The sequence below is a fragment of the Vespa velutina genome, chromosome 11 (genome assembly GCF_912470025.1).
Source record: "Vespa velutina chromosome 11, iVesVel2.1, whole genome shotgun sequence".
In the NCBI taxonomy this organism is placed as follows: Eukaryota; Metazoa; Arthropoda; class Insecta; order Hymenoptera; family Vespidae; genus Vespa; species Vespa velutina.
In genome coordinates, this window is record NC_062198.1 from 3,849,707 (window position 1) to 3,864,361 (window position 14,655).

Here is a 14,655-nt window from a genome sequence, read left to right on the forward strand (position 1 = left end):
AGAGAGAGAAAGAGAAAGAGAAAATCTTTACTGGTAAAACCTTTCGTGAACGGTGCACGCTTTTAACGATCGTATCTTGCTCACGGGCGATCCATAAAGATAATCTTTAAGATAAGGTAGATATCCGTAAGAGATTCTCTCTCGTGCCGTCGAGTTGTTTACTTAGAACGAATGCTCAACTTACGCATAATGAAATCGTTTCTTCATTAAACCAAATACCAAGTCGAATTGTACTTATCAATAAATTCCTTCGTACTTGGAAAAGCACTAGAGAAGGATAGAATTTTAATGTATTTTTATTTAACACGAGGCATTAAAGGTAACACAAAAAAATTTCCGTCGTATTACGTGTCACAGACCTAATTTAGAAAACAAGGGGTTAATCCCAACCAAGCCGGACACTCGTTAGACCTTTTGTTTATTAATCCACGTTTCTCAAGAGCCTCATACTCCTCTTGTCTCTTCTTCTTTCGTCTCTTTAGAAGACGCTCAACGGTGCGAGCGAAGGTAGAGAAAGATCGACCGTAACAAGACGGAACGCGAAGGGGTGGGGGAAAGAGAGAGAGAGAGGGAGAGAGAGAAGGGGATGGTATTCGTAGCTGCGAAGGAGGAAGGCAAGGGCGTACTTTTGCGGCACGACAGCCGTGTGTCATTTCAGCGGGACACCATGTGGCATTTCAATGCATTATTTCAACCGGCAAAAAGGCTGATATGCAAAACGAGATCCCTAGTCCGGTTGGTCTCTTACCGTCTTTCTTTCTCTCTCTCTCTCTCTCTCTCTCTTTCTCTCTTTCTCTCTTTCTCTCTGTCTCTCTCTCTCTCTCTCTTTCTTTCTTTTCAAACGATCAGTAGCCAGCCAAGCCGCACTTTCGTATCGCGTTGTTACTGTTGTTGCCGTTATTGTTGTTGTTTCCACTGTTGTTACCTTTGAAAGCTAACAGCATCTGCCGCCACCCTGGGCAACTCGAAGGTGTATAGAACATTCTCCTTCTTCATTCGTTTTCTGGACCACCCGGTAGATACAACGTAAATTCTCCAGTCGGATCTGGTCCTCGTTAGATCGACGAGATAGTATGGATTCGACGCATGATCGGAGTTCGTCCGATTTTGCCAGTATGATTTGGACAAAGCTCGTGATCTTCTCTTCTTATTTCTTCTTGTCTTCGTCGGTGTCCCCTTCGAAGAAAAGTTCTTCGCGAAGCCATTAACGCTCGTGCCGAGTCAAAGGGGACACCGAAATACTTTGTAAGCTATCTTGATCTCATGCAACTCGAGCAGCCCATTTAGAACGATTTGCTTGGGGTTTGGCTAACGAGGTAAAACAGACGAGAGAAGTTTGTATTTTACGTAAGAAGCAATGACGACAACGAGGAAAAAAGGAAAAGGGTTTATCGGGAATTGAATCGATCACAGTTCGAAAATGATAATTCACGCATTCCTTTTCTGCGAGTCCATACGATTAAAGACGCGTATCGGTCCAACAGCATCCACCGCGGTGGATCCGCAGAGTTATGGTAATGGTGGACGTGGATTACACAAGATCGCCGTGCGCGATTAAGGTTTCCGTCACACAAACAAGCTACCCGCCACGGAGCCGCCATCTCCTACTTAAATCCGGACTTCCATAACCCCCGTCGACGTTTCCCTTGTCGATTCGTACTATCGCTTATTTCTCGATGAATCGCCCAATGAGAACTTACGAATGACAGAAAGTGATAAATTCGAGCCATATTCGGTGTGACATATTTTATCGTATTCCAAGTTTTACCGTGTTAACAGTCGATTATGAGTGTATGAAACGTATGTACTCCTTGACAAAAAGCAAGAACCTCTTAGGATAGTATTTACTTAAAGTGTAAGTATCTTTATTGGTAATTTCAGACCGCTCGATCGAGAACGTCAGAGTTCATTCAACTTCCTAGTCGTAGCAACGGACAGTGGAAAATACGACGCAAAGAGCACGTCGATACCGATCGAGATCACCATCACTGACGTAAACGACAACGCTCCGGTTTTCGAGGAATATCCGTTCCGTGCTAGAGTATCTATAGGTACTCAACCCGGTCAGAATATTCTTCGAGTCGTTGCAAAGGACGCTGATCAGGGTGCCAACGGAGAGGTCGTTTATTCATTTTTGCACGAACAAGAAAAACCAAAATTTCGGATACATCCAAGTACGGGAGTAATCACGGCAACTTTGTCATTATCTCAAGACAACGGAAAGACTTATCGATTGGAGGTCCTAGCACGAGACAAAGGAAATCCACCAAAAAGTGCTAAAGGTCTGATTGAGGTTCAAGTAGGAGAACCAGCCGATTTAGCGCCAGCTCTCAAATTCCAAAATGAAACCTACGACGTGGTGGTCCAAGAAAATTCCTTATCTGGTACCGACATCGTTCAGATAACTGCGGTTCGTTCCGACAGCAGGAGACAACACGTGTCCTATTCGATAGGATCTGGAAACGACTTTGGTACATTCGCCATCGACGAAGATACAGGATTATTACGTGTGAATGATCCAAGTAGACTGGATGCCGAGCTTTGGAACGATCTAACGGTGAGACCAAACGACGAACAACCCGACGAAGGCCGTACGAACGCCTGGGGAAGATCTCTTGAGAATCAGCAGCCTAAGGAAGAACCGAGAGAGAGTTCAAAGCACACGCTGACTGTCGTGGCTAGAACGACGGGACCGGATTCCCTGGAGGCCTATGCCAAGGTCGTTGTCAGGGTCTCCGACGTGAACGACAATCCACCGATCTTCACACAAACGCAATACTCCGCGACTGTACTCGAGGGTAACACTAAAGGAGATTTCGTGGTCAAGGTAAGAGAAAAATCGAAAGTATACTGGGTGATTTGTTTTAACGGGAATAGAAAGAAAAAAAAAACTATTTTAAAGTTAAAATGAGAAACTTAATACGTGTACTCCTTTATTTTATAATTATTTTAATATTATAGCTATCAGCGAGCGACGCGGATCAAGGATTGAACAGCAGAATTCTCTATCACATTGTTGACGGTAATCCCGACAATGCTTTCACCATCAGTCCACCTTACAGTGGAATAGTTCGGACCAATATAGTACTCGATCGTGAGATCCGCGAGAAGTATAGATTAACGATCATTGCTACTGATCAAGGAAACCCACAATTGACTGGCACAGCGGCTCTTAGCGTCAGAGTAATCGACATCAATGACAATCATCCAACCTTTCCCGAACACAACATTATCTCCGTATCCGAAGGTAAGTAAAAAAAAAAAAAAAAAAAAATAAAAAATGAAAATAATAATAATAATAAAAAATAAAGAAAAAAATAAAGAAAAGATATAAATTCGGAGACTCGTCGTTTACTAAGGCAGTCACTAAGAAGTATTTTCTCAGAGATTTATAGGAAGACGTATAGGAATACCATAGCCCGTTTCGATACGGCGCAGTGCACAGTGATTAGCTTCTTCTTTACCACCCCACGCATATGCTGTAATAGCTTAATTACCTTGCTTTAATTAGCCAATAAAGTGGAGCGTTGGATATGAGCAAAGGATATACAGAGCAGAAATTCCCTGTCTCTTTCAGGAAGGAAAAAAGAGAGCCTTTTTAACGATTCGACGCGCGCACATCTCGCGTTACGAAGAGGTTGTTATTAAAGGGGCGAGTTTCCAGTTTCCAGTCAAGCTCAGTGTGCCTTATTAGCTTACAGTAAAATCATAAAACTTGTCTCCGAGATAATTTACTCGTTAATCGATTCGTTTATAATAAACGATTTTAAAGAATAATAGAAATTTTTGAACGAATCACGATCGTATTACATCATATTTGTTATTACCTATAAATTATGACAATTGATATATCATTCAGTTCTTTTTAATCAAATTCTCCTCGTTAGGAGAGATTTCACGAAGTTTGCCAGTAGCAAATTCCGTGTTCAATCTACGACAAGGGCTGACCGAAGTAAATACGGTTCGGGTTTCAATCGTCGGCCTCGCGTGCTCGTCTTCACGTGCAGGTCTCTCGAAATCTAGCCGCTCCTATGCGGCGGCAGGTTAACCGGTCGCAAGGTCGCCCACGCGAAGAGAGAAAGAGACGTTCATGCAAGACGAAGTGTGGCACGGTGATCCCCGTGCTAAGAACCAAGAAGCAGAAAGGATCTCGTCTCGTGCAACAGAAAGAGAGAGATGCTTATATATATATATATATACAGCATACAGAATATATATAATATATATATATATATATATATATATATATATATATATATATATATATATAATGCAGCAAAGGAGCGAGAGAAAGGGTTAGGTAAAGAAGGATGAAAACGTAGAAAGAAAAGGTAGAGAAAGAAGAGGTACTACGAAGTGAGGTGGGAGTACGCTTTGCTCTCCAAGTATAAAGTTAAGTGGTAAAGGATTTATGCTGGCATTAAAGTCCGACTGTTCGGAACAATCTGCATAACTTAGGGCACGCTGCCGATGCGGGTTTCGTGGCTAACCATTTCTCTCCTTCTTCGACGTCGTCCCTCCTCTTCCTCCTACCCTCCTACTCCATTCACTTTCCCTCTCCGGAGTTCTTACTTGACGGATACGATTCAATGTTCTTGAACGTGTCCCGATCGAATTTATTTGTAATGTACATGAATCGAGAGAGTAGAAACACCCGATTGGTTTATTCAATAATATTAACAATTCATAAAATACGTGCCGAGAAAATAATGGAACACATCGAGAAAAGAAAATAATAAAATGAAAGATATATATATATATATATATATATATCTTTCTAAAGATATATATATATATATATATATATATATATATATATATATATATATATATATAATTCCAAGAGAACAGAAAATAAGGTCTCGTAATCGTTCGTTTAAGAACAAGACTATCTTCCTTTCCTTCGTCATGAAGAATCCCGATAACGATCTTATAATTTGGATGATCCTTAATTCAACTCCATGCTAATTGTCGAGACAAGTAAACGAGGCTTACCCTCTCCACATACGTATTCCTTTTCCACCTCCTCGTCCATCCTCCCCCTTTTTTCTTCGAAAACCTCGAAGCCTTTCTTCCACCATCCAAGAAGAAGCTCGCGCGTTTGTGTACTCACGCGCCGATGGCGTAACGCGAGATTACTATCTAATTTGTATCGCCATAAAACTTGAAGCCGGTGTAAACGAGGCTACCTACCACTTCTGTCCGCGATGCCGTGCCCGATAGAATTTATTTAACACCGCCCGCACTCGTGCACAACGAAAGGGGACTCGTACACGGAAAGGAGGATATCCCGGTAGCGAGTTAGCGCCGCGGATCTTTTCAGCCACCTGCAAGAACGCCGTAGAAATGTCACTCGGACGAACGGGGGTCTGATTAAGGACCGATTAAGAATCTCCTCTGTTCTCTTCGTAAAACCTTAAGCTTTCTCTTTCTCTCTTTTTCTTTCTTATTCTCAAAGACGGTCTCATCGTACGATTAATAAAGGAAAATACTATTCGTTTAATTCCCAATAATTTTCCTCGTTACAAGACTTGAAACGATAAGCGATAGAAATTCGATTATCTTTATAGGATTTTAATTCGTGAGGAGATCGTTTTGCTCCTTCGGAAAATATGTTCGATGCAAAGAACATATCGATACCTTAGCCTTTTTGCTTCACTCTCTCTCTCTCTCTCTCTCTCTCTCTCTGTCTCTTTCTCTCTTTCTTTCTTTTTCTCTCTGGATTCTCTCAGGATTTCCTCCGAGCGTAAATCCCCAACGTCGAGGCGATAATCATTAGGGTCTCTCGAAACGGAAATCGTCTCTATCGTGTCTCGAATGGCTACCCGTACGTGCCTTTCGCCGGTACGCAACAAGGTCGAATTTTAACGTGGCACGTAGTAATCGTTCTTTATTACCCCGCCCCGGAATAAGAAATTTAATTACCCGTTGCCTTAGAATAAGAGGCGCGGTCGGTGCTTGATAACTCGGAGACTCGCTCGGGTTCTTGCTTGGAGGGCCTTCCACGTGCGCCCATAACGCGAGCGCGCGACCCTAACGCCAGGGGAGGATTTAATCGAAGGCATCGATCGATTCCGAAAGTAGCATTGACATGAGATATCGAAACAATGGTAGACCACCGACGAGTAGATTTTCTTCCGTACAAGGAATACGTCGACCATCTTATTTCCATCTTAAGATTCCATCCTGGGATATACGCAGATCCGGGAGCTTCGAAGTAATCGGAATTAATTTTATACGCGGATAAGAATTGCGTAGCTCTCTCTCTCTCTCTCTCTCTCTCTCTCTATCTCTCTCTCTTTCTTTCTTTCTTTCTTTCTCTCTCGTACGTCCTTTATCCTTAATCTCTAAGATTCATTCTCCTTGAGATAAAAGTAGTCCAATGCTTGAACGTTCGTCATTAAATGATCGTTAAAACGAGATCATTCGGTAATCCTCTTCTTTGTATACGTATGAGTAGCCTATTTAGCGTCGAGATTAAAGGGAACGTTTATAATCTTCGCATCGTCTTTCATCGTTTCAATTCTAATACCCGCATTTCGAGAACGTAAATTTTGCTCTCTGACAATATCTTTCTCCAACAGTTACGAGTTACGAGGTTGGAGGGGAAATTCAAAAGATTAGTCGATACGTAAGGCACACTCGAAACCGATTTACACGACTTTAACGATCCACGGTGAAATTTATGAACGGATTCAGCCGCGTGCCAACTAGTTGCCGAGGCCCCCTCGGACACGTCGCGTTCCTACGGAATAATTCTTTCATCGCCGCAGGTGTTGCAAGCGAGTCGATGTTGCTGACTGCAGTGCGAGTCTCATGGAATCGAATTCGAATGTCCCGCCGATGTCATCCATTTTCACGCGTTTCTTTTAAATCTCATAGGGACGGTCGATCACACAATTATTTACACGATTTTACATACGAACACTTTCGTACATTTTTATCGTTATTCATGTTTTACATTTATTTATTTATTCCTTTATTTATTTATTTATTTATTTATTTAACAAATAGAGACATTCGTAAAATTCTATTACATTGTCGTGAAGAATGATGAATAATGAGAAACTTGAAAGGGATGGGGAGGGAGGAAGGGGATGTTAATATCGATCGATGAAGAAATTTTTACGAGAATAAACGTCAAAGGCTCGTTACGCTTTTATGAGCTACGAGAAATTATTACGTCTCAACAAAATGAAACTCGTCGAAAAGATTTAAACAACAGCCTCGCAATTCGCTACTCGCGACAACTCTCGAACGATCTCATTGCTGAGAAATCCATCTCATTCTCTAGAGTGCTTCTTTTGCTCGAGCGAGATAAAACGTTGCGATAGTAAGAATCCAATGCATTTTAAACGTGACTCCTTTGAAGCGAGTTCCTTGCCATCGCAAAATGGCGCCACTCGATGAGAAAAGAAAAAGAAGAAAAGAGAGACAAAGTCGATGCTCGAGTTTCGTATCGGAAAAGATCGTTGTCGTTGACAAAGCGAGACGAGAGATGTCGAATGAAAAGAATAAAAATCAATTCTTAGTAATGAACAAAGAGGAATAACATTTTTGCGATAAGTCTTTCAGTAGTAGTTAATATTAAAGTCTCATTGTACTTGGATCAAAATGTTTCAATAGTCTATACATACTAATTTAATAATAATCTACCGTTATATTTATAATATATATAATGAAATTATGATTAAACGTCAATACATATATATATATATATTTCTTTCTTCTGATCGTAAATAATGTAATTTCTTACAATATTTTTAATTTGACAGGTACTGCAGTAGGAAGCGTGTTAACGACCATAACAGCGAACGACGTGGACAGTTCACCTGCATTGATTTATCGCTTCAGCAATACAACTGATCCAGGTCCATTCAGCATTGACAGATATGGTGGAAAAGTAATTTTACGAAAACCATTGGATGCAGAAACGAAATTCGAATATACTCTTCGTGTAATTGCAAGCGATGGCATACACGAAGCTACAACAGACATGACCGTACGAGTTGCTGATCTGAACGACAACGCGCCAAGATTTCAGCAAACCGCCTACGTCGCAACGCTCTCAGGTTGGTATCTAACCCTTTGTACGTAGGTTAGAGAAAAAAGAGAGAAAGAAAAGGAGAATGAAAGAAAAAGAGAGAGAAAAAAGAATACTGATCGAGTGCGATCTCCTTTTATCGGGCCAGACCAAGATGCTGCGTCCTTTGATTTATCTCAAAATGATGCTTTTTCGAGATTACTCGTCGGCCTTCTTCTCCAACTGCCATATTTACTATCGGTGGACCGTATCCTGTTTCAACTTCTATGTTATATCATTCGATAGCCTTTGTCGACCATAAAGATCATAAGATTTTCTCAGATACATCGACGATTCGATTCCAATAAATTGTTCTACCATTCGCTCTCTCTCTCTCTCTCTCTCTCTCTCTCTCTTTCTCTTTTTCCCTTTTATCGATGATATAACCATGTGGGAACGTTTCATCGTTTTTAGTTCGCATACAATTGCATTTATCTGAGAACACGATAACGAGAGAAACGATTAATCGTCTCTCACAAATCCGAGGACAATCCCATTTATATGATAGTTTATCGGAATTATTATGCGTACTCTTTTCTGCTTCACGTAATAATTCGATCTTCCAAACACGAGGAAATTAAAATGAAAACTATCGACACTCGTGAAAAAAAAAAAAAAGAAAAGAAAAAAAATTCGCAGCTTGATAACCAAGCTGACGATTTCAGTTTTTTCTTGCATGCATTTTGCCTTTGAAGGACGAAGAAGAAGTAAGGGAAAAGAATGAAAGATAGAAAGAGAGAGAGAGAGAGAGAGAAAGAGAGAAAGAGAAAAAAAGAGAAAGAGAGAGAGAGAGAGAGAGAGAGAGAGAAAAGAGAGAAACTTGGAGCGAGACCCCTCGGTGCGAAATAAACGCGCGTTTAAAAACTGGTTTTTAGTAGACACGCGTTGTCCTGTTGCCCGTGTTCCAAACTCGAATTGACACCGCGCCAAGATAAAGCGCGCAAGGAAGAAGAGGAAGAGAGAGAGAGAGAGAGAGAGAGAGAGAGTGAGAGAGAGAGAAAGCGATGAAAAGCTAGCTGCAAAAGAGAAGAGAGACGAACTCGAGAAGAAGGGAAAGAGAGAAGGAGATGGTAAAGAGAGAGGATAGTGTGGGGTGAGGCGGTGAATTGCAAACGTCTCGCACATAAATAAACGCGGAGACACCGTTTGCGAGGCAGCCGAAAAGCCGCCTTCGTTGCAACCACCGGCCGAGATCACTGGCTTCGAAGCCTCTCGAAACTTATTAAAAATACATAGGCCTGCGCCTAATGGTGTATTTATTTGCTGAAGAGTAGAAAACAGGGTAAACTTAGATTGGCAGGAGGATTCTCTAGAACATGGTGGTGAAGATCTTACGAATTTATCTCTTATTTCTTTCTTTTTGTTTTTCGACTATCCACCTTGTTCTTCCTTTGGTTTTTGCTCATCGTGAATTCGCGAAAAAGTCTTGCAAAAGTTTAATAGATAGATTGTCCAAATTGAAGGAAAAAAAAAGAAAAAGAAAAAGAAGAAGAAGAAGAAGAAGAAGAAAAGAAAAAAAGAAAAAAGATGATAAAATCGTGGCGTTTTCTACAAGATGTTTGCAACTAAAGAACACGTGAGAACTTGGGATGGTCTCATGATACAATGAGAATTCGCAAACCGGGTTCTCGTCTGGATCTTACGCACTTGGCAATAATTATACGGTCCGTCCCTCTCGAAAGGGTTTAAAGTCCCTTTTGCCATCGTTCGAGGTCGTCCTACCACCTCACCTCCGAACATCCCCCAAAGGGCAACCGCGAGCTTTATTTCCGATCCTACCTACCTTCCTCCTTGGCCTCTCGCTTTACGCCGCGGCTTGGCACATTAATGCCGAGTTATCCGACGATTTGAAACGCATCGAAATGATTTTTGTGCGCACGGGGCCCTGGCCAGGCCCAGGGCTTCGCCGAGCGATTTATATAACTGGTTATTATTTCATACTTCCGTTCGGTCCGATGTCAGGACGGCTTATCCTCCTCCTTCGTCGGGAATGAGGCAAAGAAGAAGAAGAAGAAGCAGAAGAAGAAGAAGAAGCAGAAGAAGAAGAAGAAGAAGAAGAAGAGGAAGAAAAAGATGCAGAAAGGGAGAGAGAAGGAGGATGAGAAAAAAGATGAAGAAGAGGATGAAGAGGAGGATGAGGACGTAGCTGGAAGAAGAAGAGCCCGAGGGTACTTGACCTCGACGCGCGTGATCTCTCGATCCTCTCTCGAGAACTCTTTTCGAGAGGTCCTGTGGCCTCCTACGATTCGATAATCGATTCTCACCGAGCGCGACGTAAGCGTTTCTCTCCTCTCCCTAACGCTTTTTGGTGTCGCCAAGACGCACTCTCGGTAGAAGAAGAGGAAGAAGAGGAGGAAGAGGAAGAAGAAGAAGAAGAAGAAGAAGAAGAAGAAGAAATCGCGTCCCATGTCCGACGCGACAATAATTACGTGCTGGAAAATTTATTATCAGATCTTCCGAGCGTCATTCACGTGAATTATCGTCTTTGGGGTTCTTGAGAACTCTTCTCTCTTTCTTCTTCTCTCTTTTACTCTCACTTCCAGTCACAATGCTTTAAAGGACGAGTAGAATATGTTTTCTAATGGAGCAGATCGGTTAGACTGAAAGAAAAAAAATTCTCTTTCTCTTCGTCTAATACGTGTTGCATTTAGCATGGTTAATTTTATGCGTGGGTGCCGTAAATGTTGCACCGTGATTACAATTACACGCTTTGTTCACGTTTGTTTAACTCCCCTCGTCTTTTTCCTTTTTATTTTCTTTAGAGGGACATGGTGGTCTGCAAGAAATACTCACGGTTAACGCAACTGATGACGATTTCACCGAAGACAACAGCAGAATACGATATTATCTTTTACAACCCGTCAAAGGTTTTACCGTTCATCCAAGCACAGGTGTATTGACAGTTAATCGTACGGCCATACCCAGACCATTGCCAAAAGAAGTAGAACTGACAATCGTGGCCGAGGATCATGGTAAACCATCAGCTTCAGCGACTTGTTCGGTCGTTGTAAGACTCAGCAGCCTTAAGAACACTTTGCCCGGACGAGAATACAAGATCAATGCGAAAGAGAACTCATCGAGGGGCAAGACTTTGATGAGATTATCGGATGTCGATCTTTTGGACGGTGCTATCGTCGCTGGCGACGAGACTGGAGTTTTTGAAGTGTCCAGAGGAAGGTTGATCTTAGCTAAACCCCTCGATCGAGAAATGAAAGACATGTGAGTATTTCATTCCAAAAGAAAAAAAAAAAAAAAGAAAAAAACAAAAAAGAAAAAAATCGTCATTATTTCACCTATACGTTCAATTGCTTATATTTCCTTTTTCTTTTAGATATACACTTAGACTTGGTTCGAGAGATGAGAATACGACAATGGGTTCCTTGGTTGGAGATGAACTTGTCACAGTAACAGTTATCGTCGAAGACATAAACGACAATTATCCGAGTTTCCTTGAAGAATTATATCAAGTATCGATTAAAGAAGATGCAGCATTTGATAGTACCGTAGCTATGTTACATGCCAAGGATGACGATTTAGCTGACACACCAGCAGCCATTTTGACGTACGATATCACGTCGGGAAACGATGCGGGACTCTTTCGTGTGGAAAAAACTACCGGTGCTATTTTGGTAAATGCAACGCTCGATTGCGATTTAGAGCCTGAGGTTTATAATCTCGTTGTCATGGCATGTGACAGTGATCCCTCGTCACCTCTTTGTGCTCTGGCAAGACTCAGAATTCGTTTGGAAGATGTGAACGATAATTCTCCAAAATTCCCTGTTACGGAATATCTCGAATTCGTTGGTGAAAATGAACCAGCTGGTACGATCGTTTTTTCAGCTAGAGCATCCGATCTGGACCGAGGTATATTTGGTTCTTTGAATTATTCCATCGTATCGGCAGCTGCTACAGGCTTCTCTGATATCGATGACAGCTGGAAATTATTTGAGGTTGATGCAAAATCAGGAACTGTCACGACGTGCGCTACATTTGATTATGAACAACGGAATCGTTATGCTTTCACGTTGCGAGCAACTGATATGGGTGGTCGCACGGCTGCAGTCAGAGTTAGAGTAGAGATTGAATCGAGAGATGAATTCTTTCCGCAATTTACTGAGAAAATGTACAAATTTGGAATTCGAAGTGGTTCCCAGATGATGCCAGGTACTGTAATAGGTCACGTAACTGCTACCGATCGTGATAAAGGACCAGATGGAAGAGTAGTGTATCAATTGACGTCACAACATCCCTACTTTAAATTAAATCGTACTACTGGTGCTTTAATCATCAAACAAAAATTAATGCATATGGATATGGATGTTGAAGGATCTTCTAGATTAGTAGTAAGCGCCAGTTCCGGAAGACAAGGCTCTTTGTCGAATAGTACGGTTGTAGAAATTACTTTGGTAGACAATAACAGTAGTGATTCCAGAGGAGTAACTGCTATGGCAATACCAAATGATGTTGAATCGAATATGGCCGTTGCTGCATCGAATGGTTTACCTGATTGGGCGCTTGGTCTTTTGATAGCTCTACTTCTTTTGGTTCTTGCATTTGGCGCCATATTTTTGTATTTTCACTTACGAAATCGTCGTCACAAAAAACCTGGGACAAAGCCAGGTTTAAACGGAGAAAGCAACGCCACTGCCTCCAACAGTTATGTGGATCCCAGTGCTTTCGATACTATTCCTATCAGAAGCGTCGTTGGAGTAGGTGGAAGCGGAAATGGAGGTTCTGCTGGAGGTGGTGGCGGAGGCGGTGGTGCCTCGTGTCAATTCGCACCACCGAAGTACGATGAGATACCACCGTACGGAACTTCAGGTCAATCAGGTCAACAACAAGCTACATCTGAACTTTCGGGTAGCGATCAATCTGGATCATCCGGACGAGGATCAGCCGAGGACGACGGTGAAGATGAAGAAATAAGAATGATTAACGAGGGACAACAAACGGGAGATTCAGCGAGCGATTTGTCCGTTCACAATACACAGGAATATTTAGCTAGGCTAGGTATCGTCGATCCACCGGCTGGTACTCCGAGAAGACCACCGGAAGCTCTTCCTTTAGATAGCCTACATCTATTTGAAGACGAAGCTACGACAGAAGCAGACATCGCTACTTTGATATATGGAAAAATCGGTGAATCTGGAAGACCTACGTCTGGTCTCGAAGTACCTGGTGGACCCAGCATGAACGGTTCCTTAAGCTCCATCGTTCATAGCGAGGAAGAACTTACTGGGTCTTATAATTGGGATTATCTTTTAGATTGGGGTCCTCAGTACCAACCATTAGCTCACGTTTTCGGTGAGATCGCTAGGCTCAAGGACGATGCTGCCAGTGTACAAAGCGGGAATTCTGGTAGCAGTGGTAGAGCTAAGTCTGTACATAAAGCACCGCCGCCACCTCTTTTAACTTCTGTTGCCCCAAGATCGCTAGCAGCTCCGGCTTTGGCCAGAGCTATCTTACCAAGATCACCAATCAGTCATGATGCTTCCACTTTTCCCTCGGCTGCTCTCAGTCCAAGTTTCTCACCATCCTTATCACCATTGGCTACTAGGAGTCCAAGTATCAGTCCTTTAGTTCCACCTGCAACGCAGAGAGCCAGTCAAAGTGCCAACAGAGGTATCCCCGTTACCAACGCTGAATTGAGGATCTAAATTAATTATTCGAATTTATGGAAGAACATTAGAATTTTTAGTGTACATTAAACTAATGATTTACGCTTTTTTCGAAATCAATATCCATAAAAAAAAAAGTGTTTGTGTAAAGGATCATTTATATACTAATTAATTTGAAAACCGGTTGAGACTCTTCATTAAAACAAATCGAACGTGATAGTTTGTATTGATTGGTGCTGTTGGATAACGAAGCCTGTATTGTGAGTGAAGTGTCGATAAATGAATACTGTAATATTTTTTTAATGAATGAATGTGTCCTTTTACTCCTTGCATGCATAATACTTTCTATTCGCGTGTATGTAATAGAATTTTTGTTTTAAAATGTTTTCGTTTCAAGGAGTTAGGCCATTCTCTTAATGATCATTGCGATGAAATGTGCCTGTTAAAAGAACTTGTATTAAATGTAAAAGAACAACTTCCATAGTAAATAATAATTTATAGATTTTTATTCGTCGCGAATGTTAAAGGTCATTTACAAAAGGAACGCGATAGGACGAATAAATCTGATGATAAGAGAAACCGCGAGAAGAAGACTGATCGCATTTTTAAGAAGAGCACTCAATAGAATGTATTATTGTATAATATTATTTCGAACGATCGACGTCTTAACGATAGTTAATAAACAAAAGAAAAAGAATACTCGAGCGAAATTGTACATACGAAATTAGTTAAATGTTTAAGTAAACGTGTAAATAATAATTAACTCGACGCGAATAGTAAAAAAACTCGCCGTATAATCAAAAGAAAATAAAAATGGTCTAGAGACTGTCTGTAAAGGAGAAAAATCAAAGCGGTCACAACGCGTTCAACGAAATAGTACGCTCTTGTACAATAAAATTAAATTCCTGTAATAATTTTTAATAATGATTCGATCGACTTTAAGTTGATCGATAG

The 14,655-nt window shown here is 41.4% G+C and overlaps 1 protein-coding gene across 4 annotated transcripts in view; it reads left to right on the forward strand.

Annotated features, from left to right (window-relative positions):
• Positions 1-14,504, forward strand: part of LOC124953028 (protein dachsous) — a 296,657-nt gene extending 282,153 nt beyond the window's left edge. For all 4 annotated transcript variants that reach the window (XM_047503820.1, XM_047503821.1, XM_047503823.1 and 1 more), the window contains exons 13-17: positions 1,882-2,827; positions 2,962-3,247; positions 7,776-8,072; positions 10,846-11,302; positions 11,415-14,504. In XM_047503820.1, the coding sequence (XP_047359776.1) occupies positions 1,882-2,827; positions 2,962-3,247; positions 7,776-8,072; positions 10,846-11,302; positions 11,415-13,740 (4,312 nt within the window). In that variant the 3' untranslated portion in view covers positions 13,741-14,504. The remainder of the gene's footprint in view (positions 1-1,881; positions 2,828-2,961; positions 3,248-7,775; positions 8,073-10,845; positions 11,303-11,414) is intronic.
• The last annotated feature ends 151 nt before the right edge of the window (positions 14,505-14,655 follow it).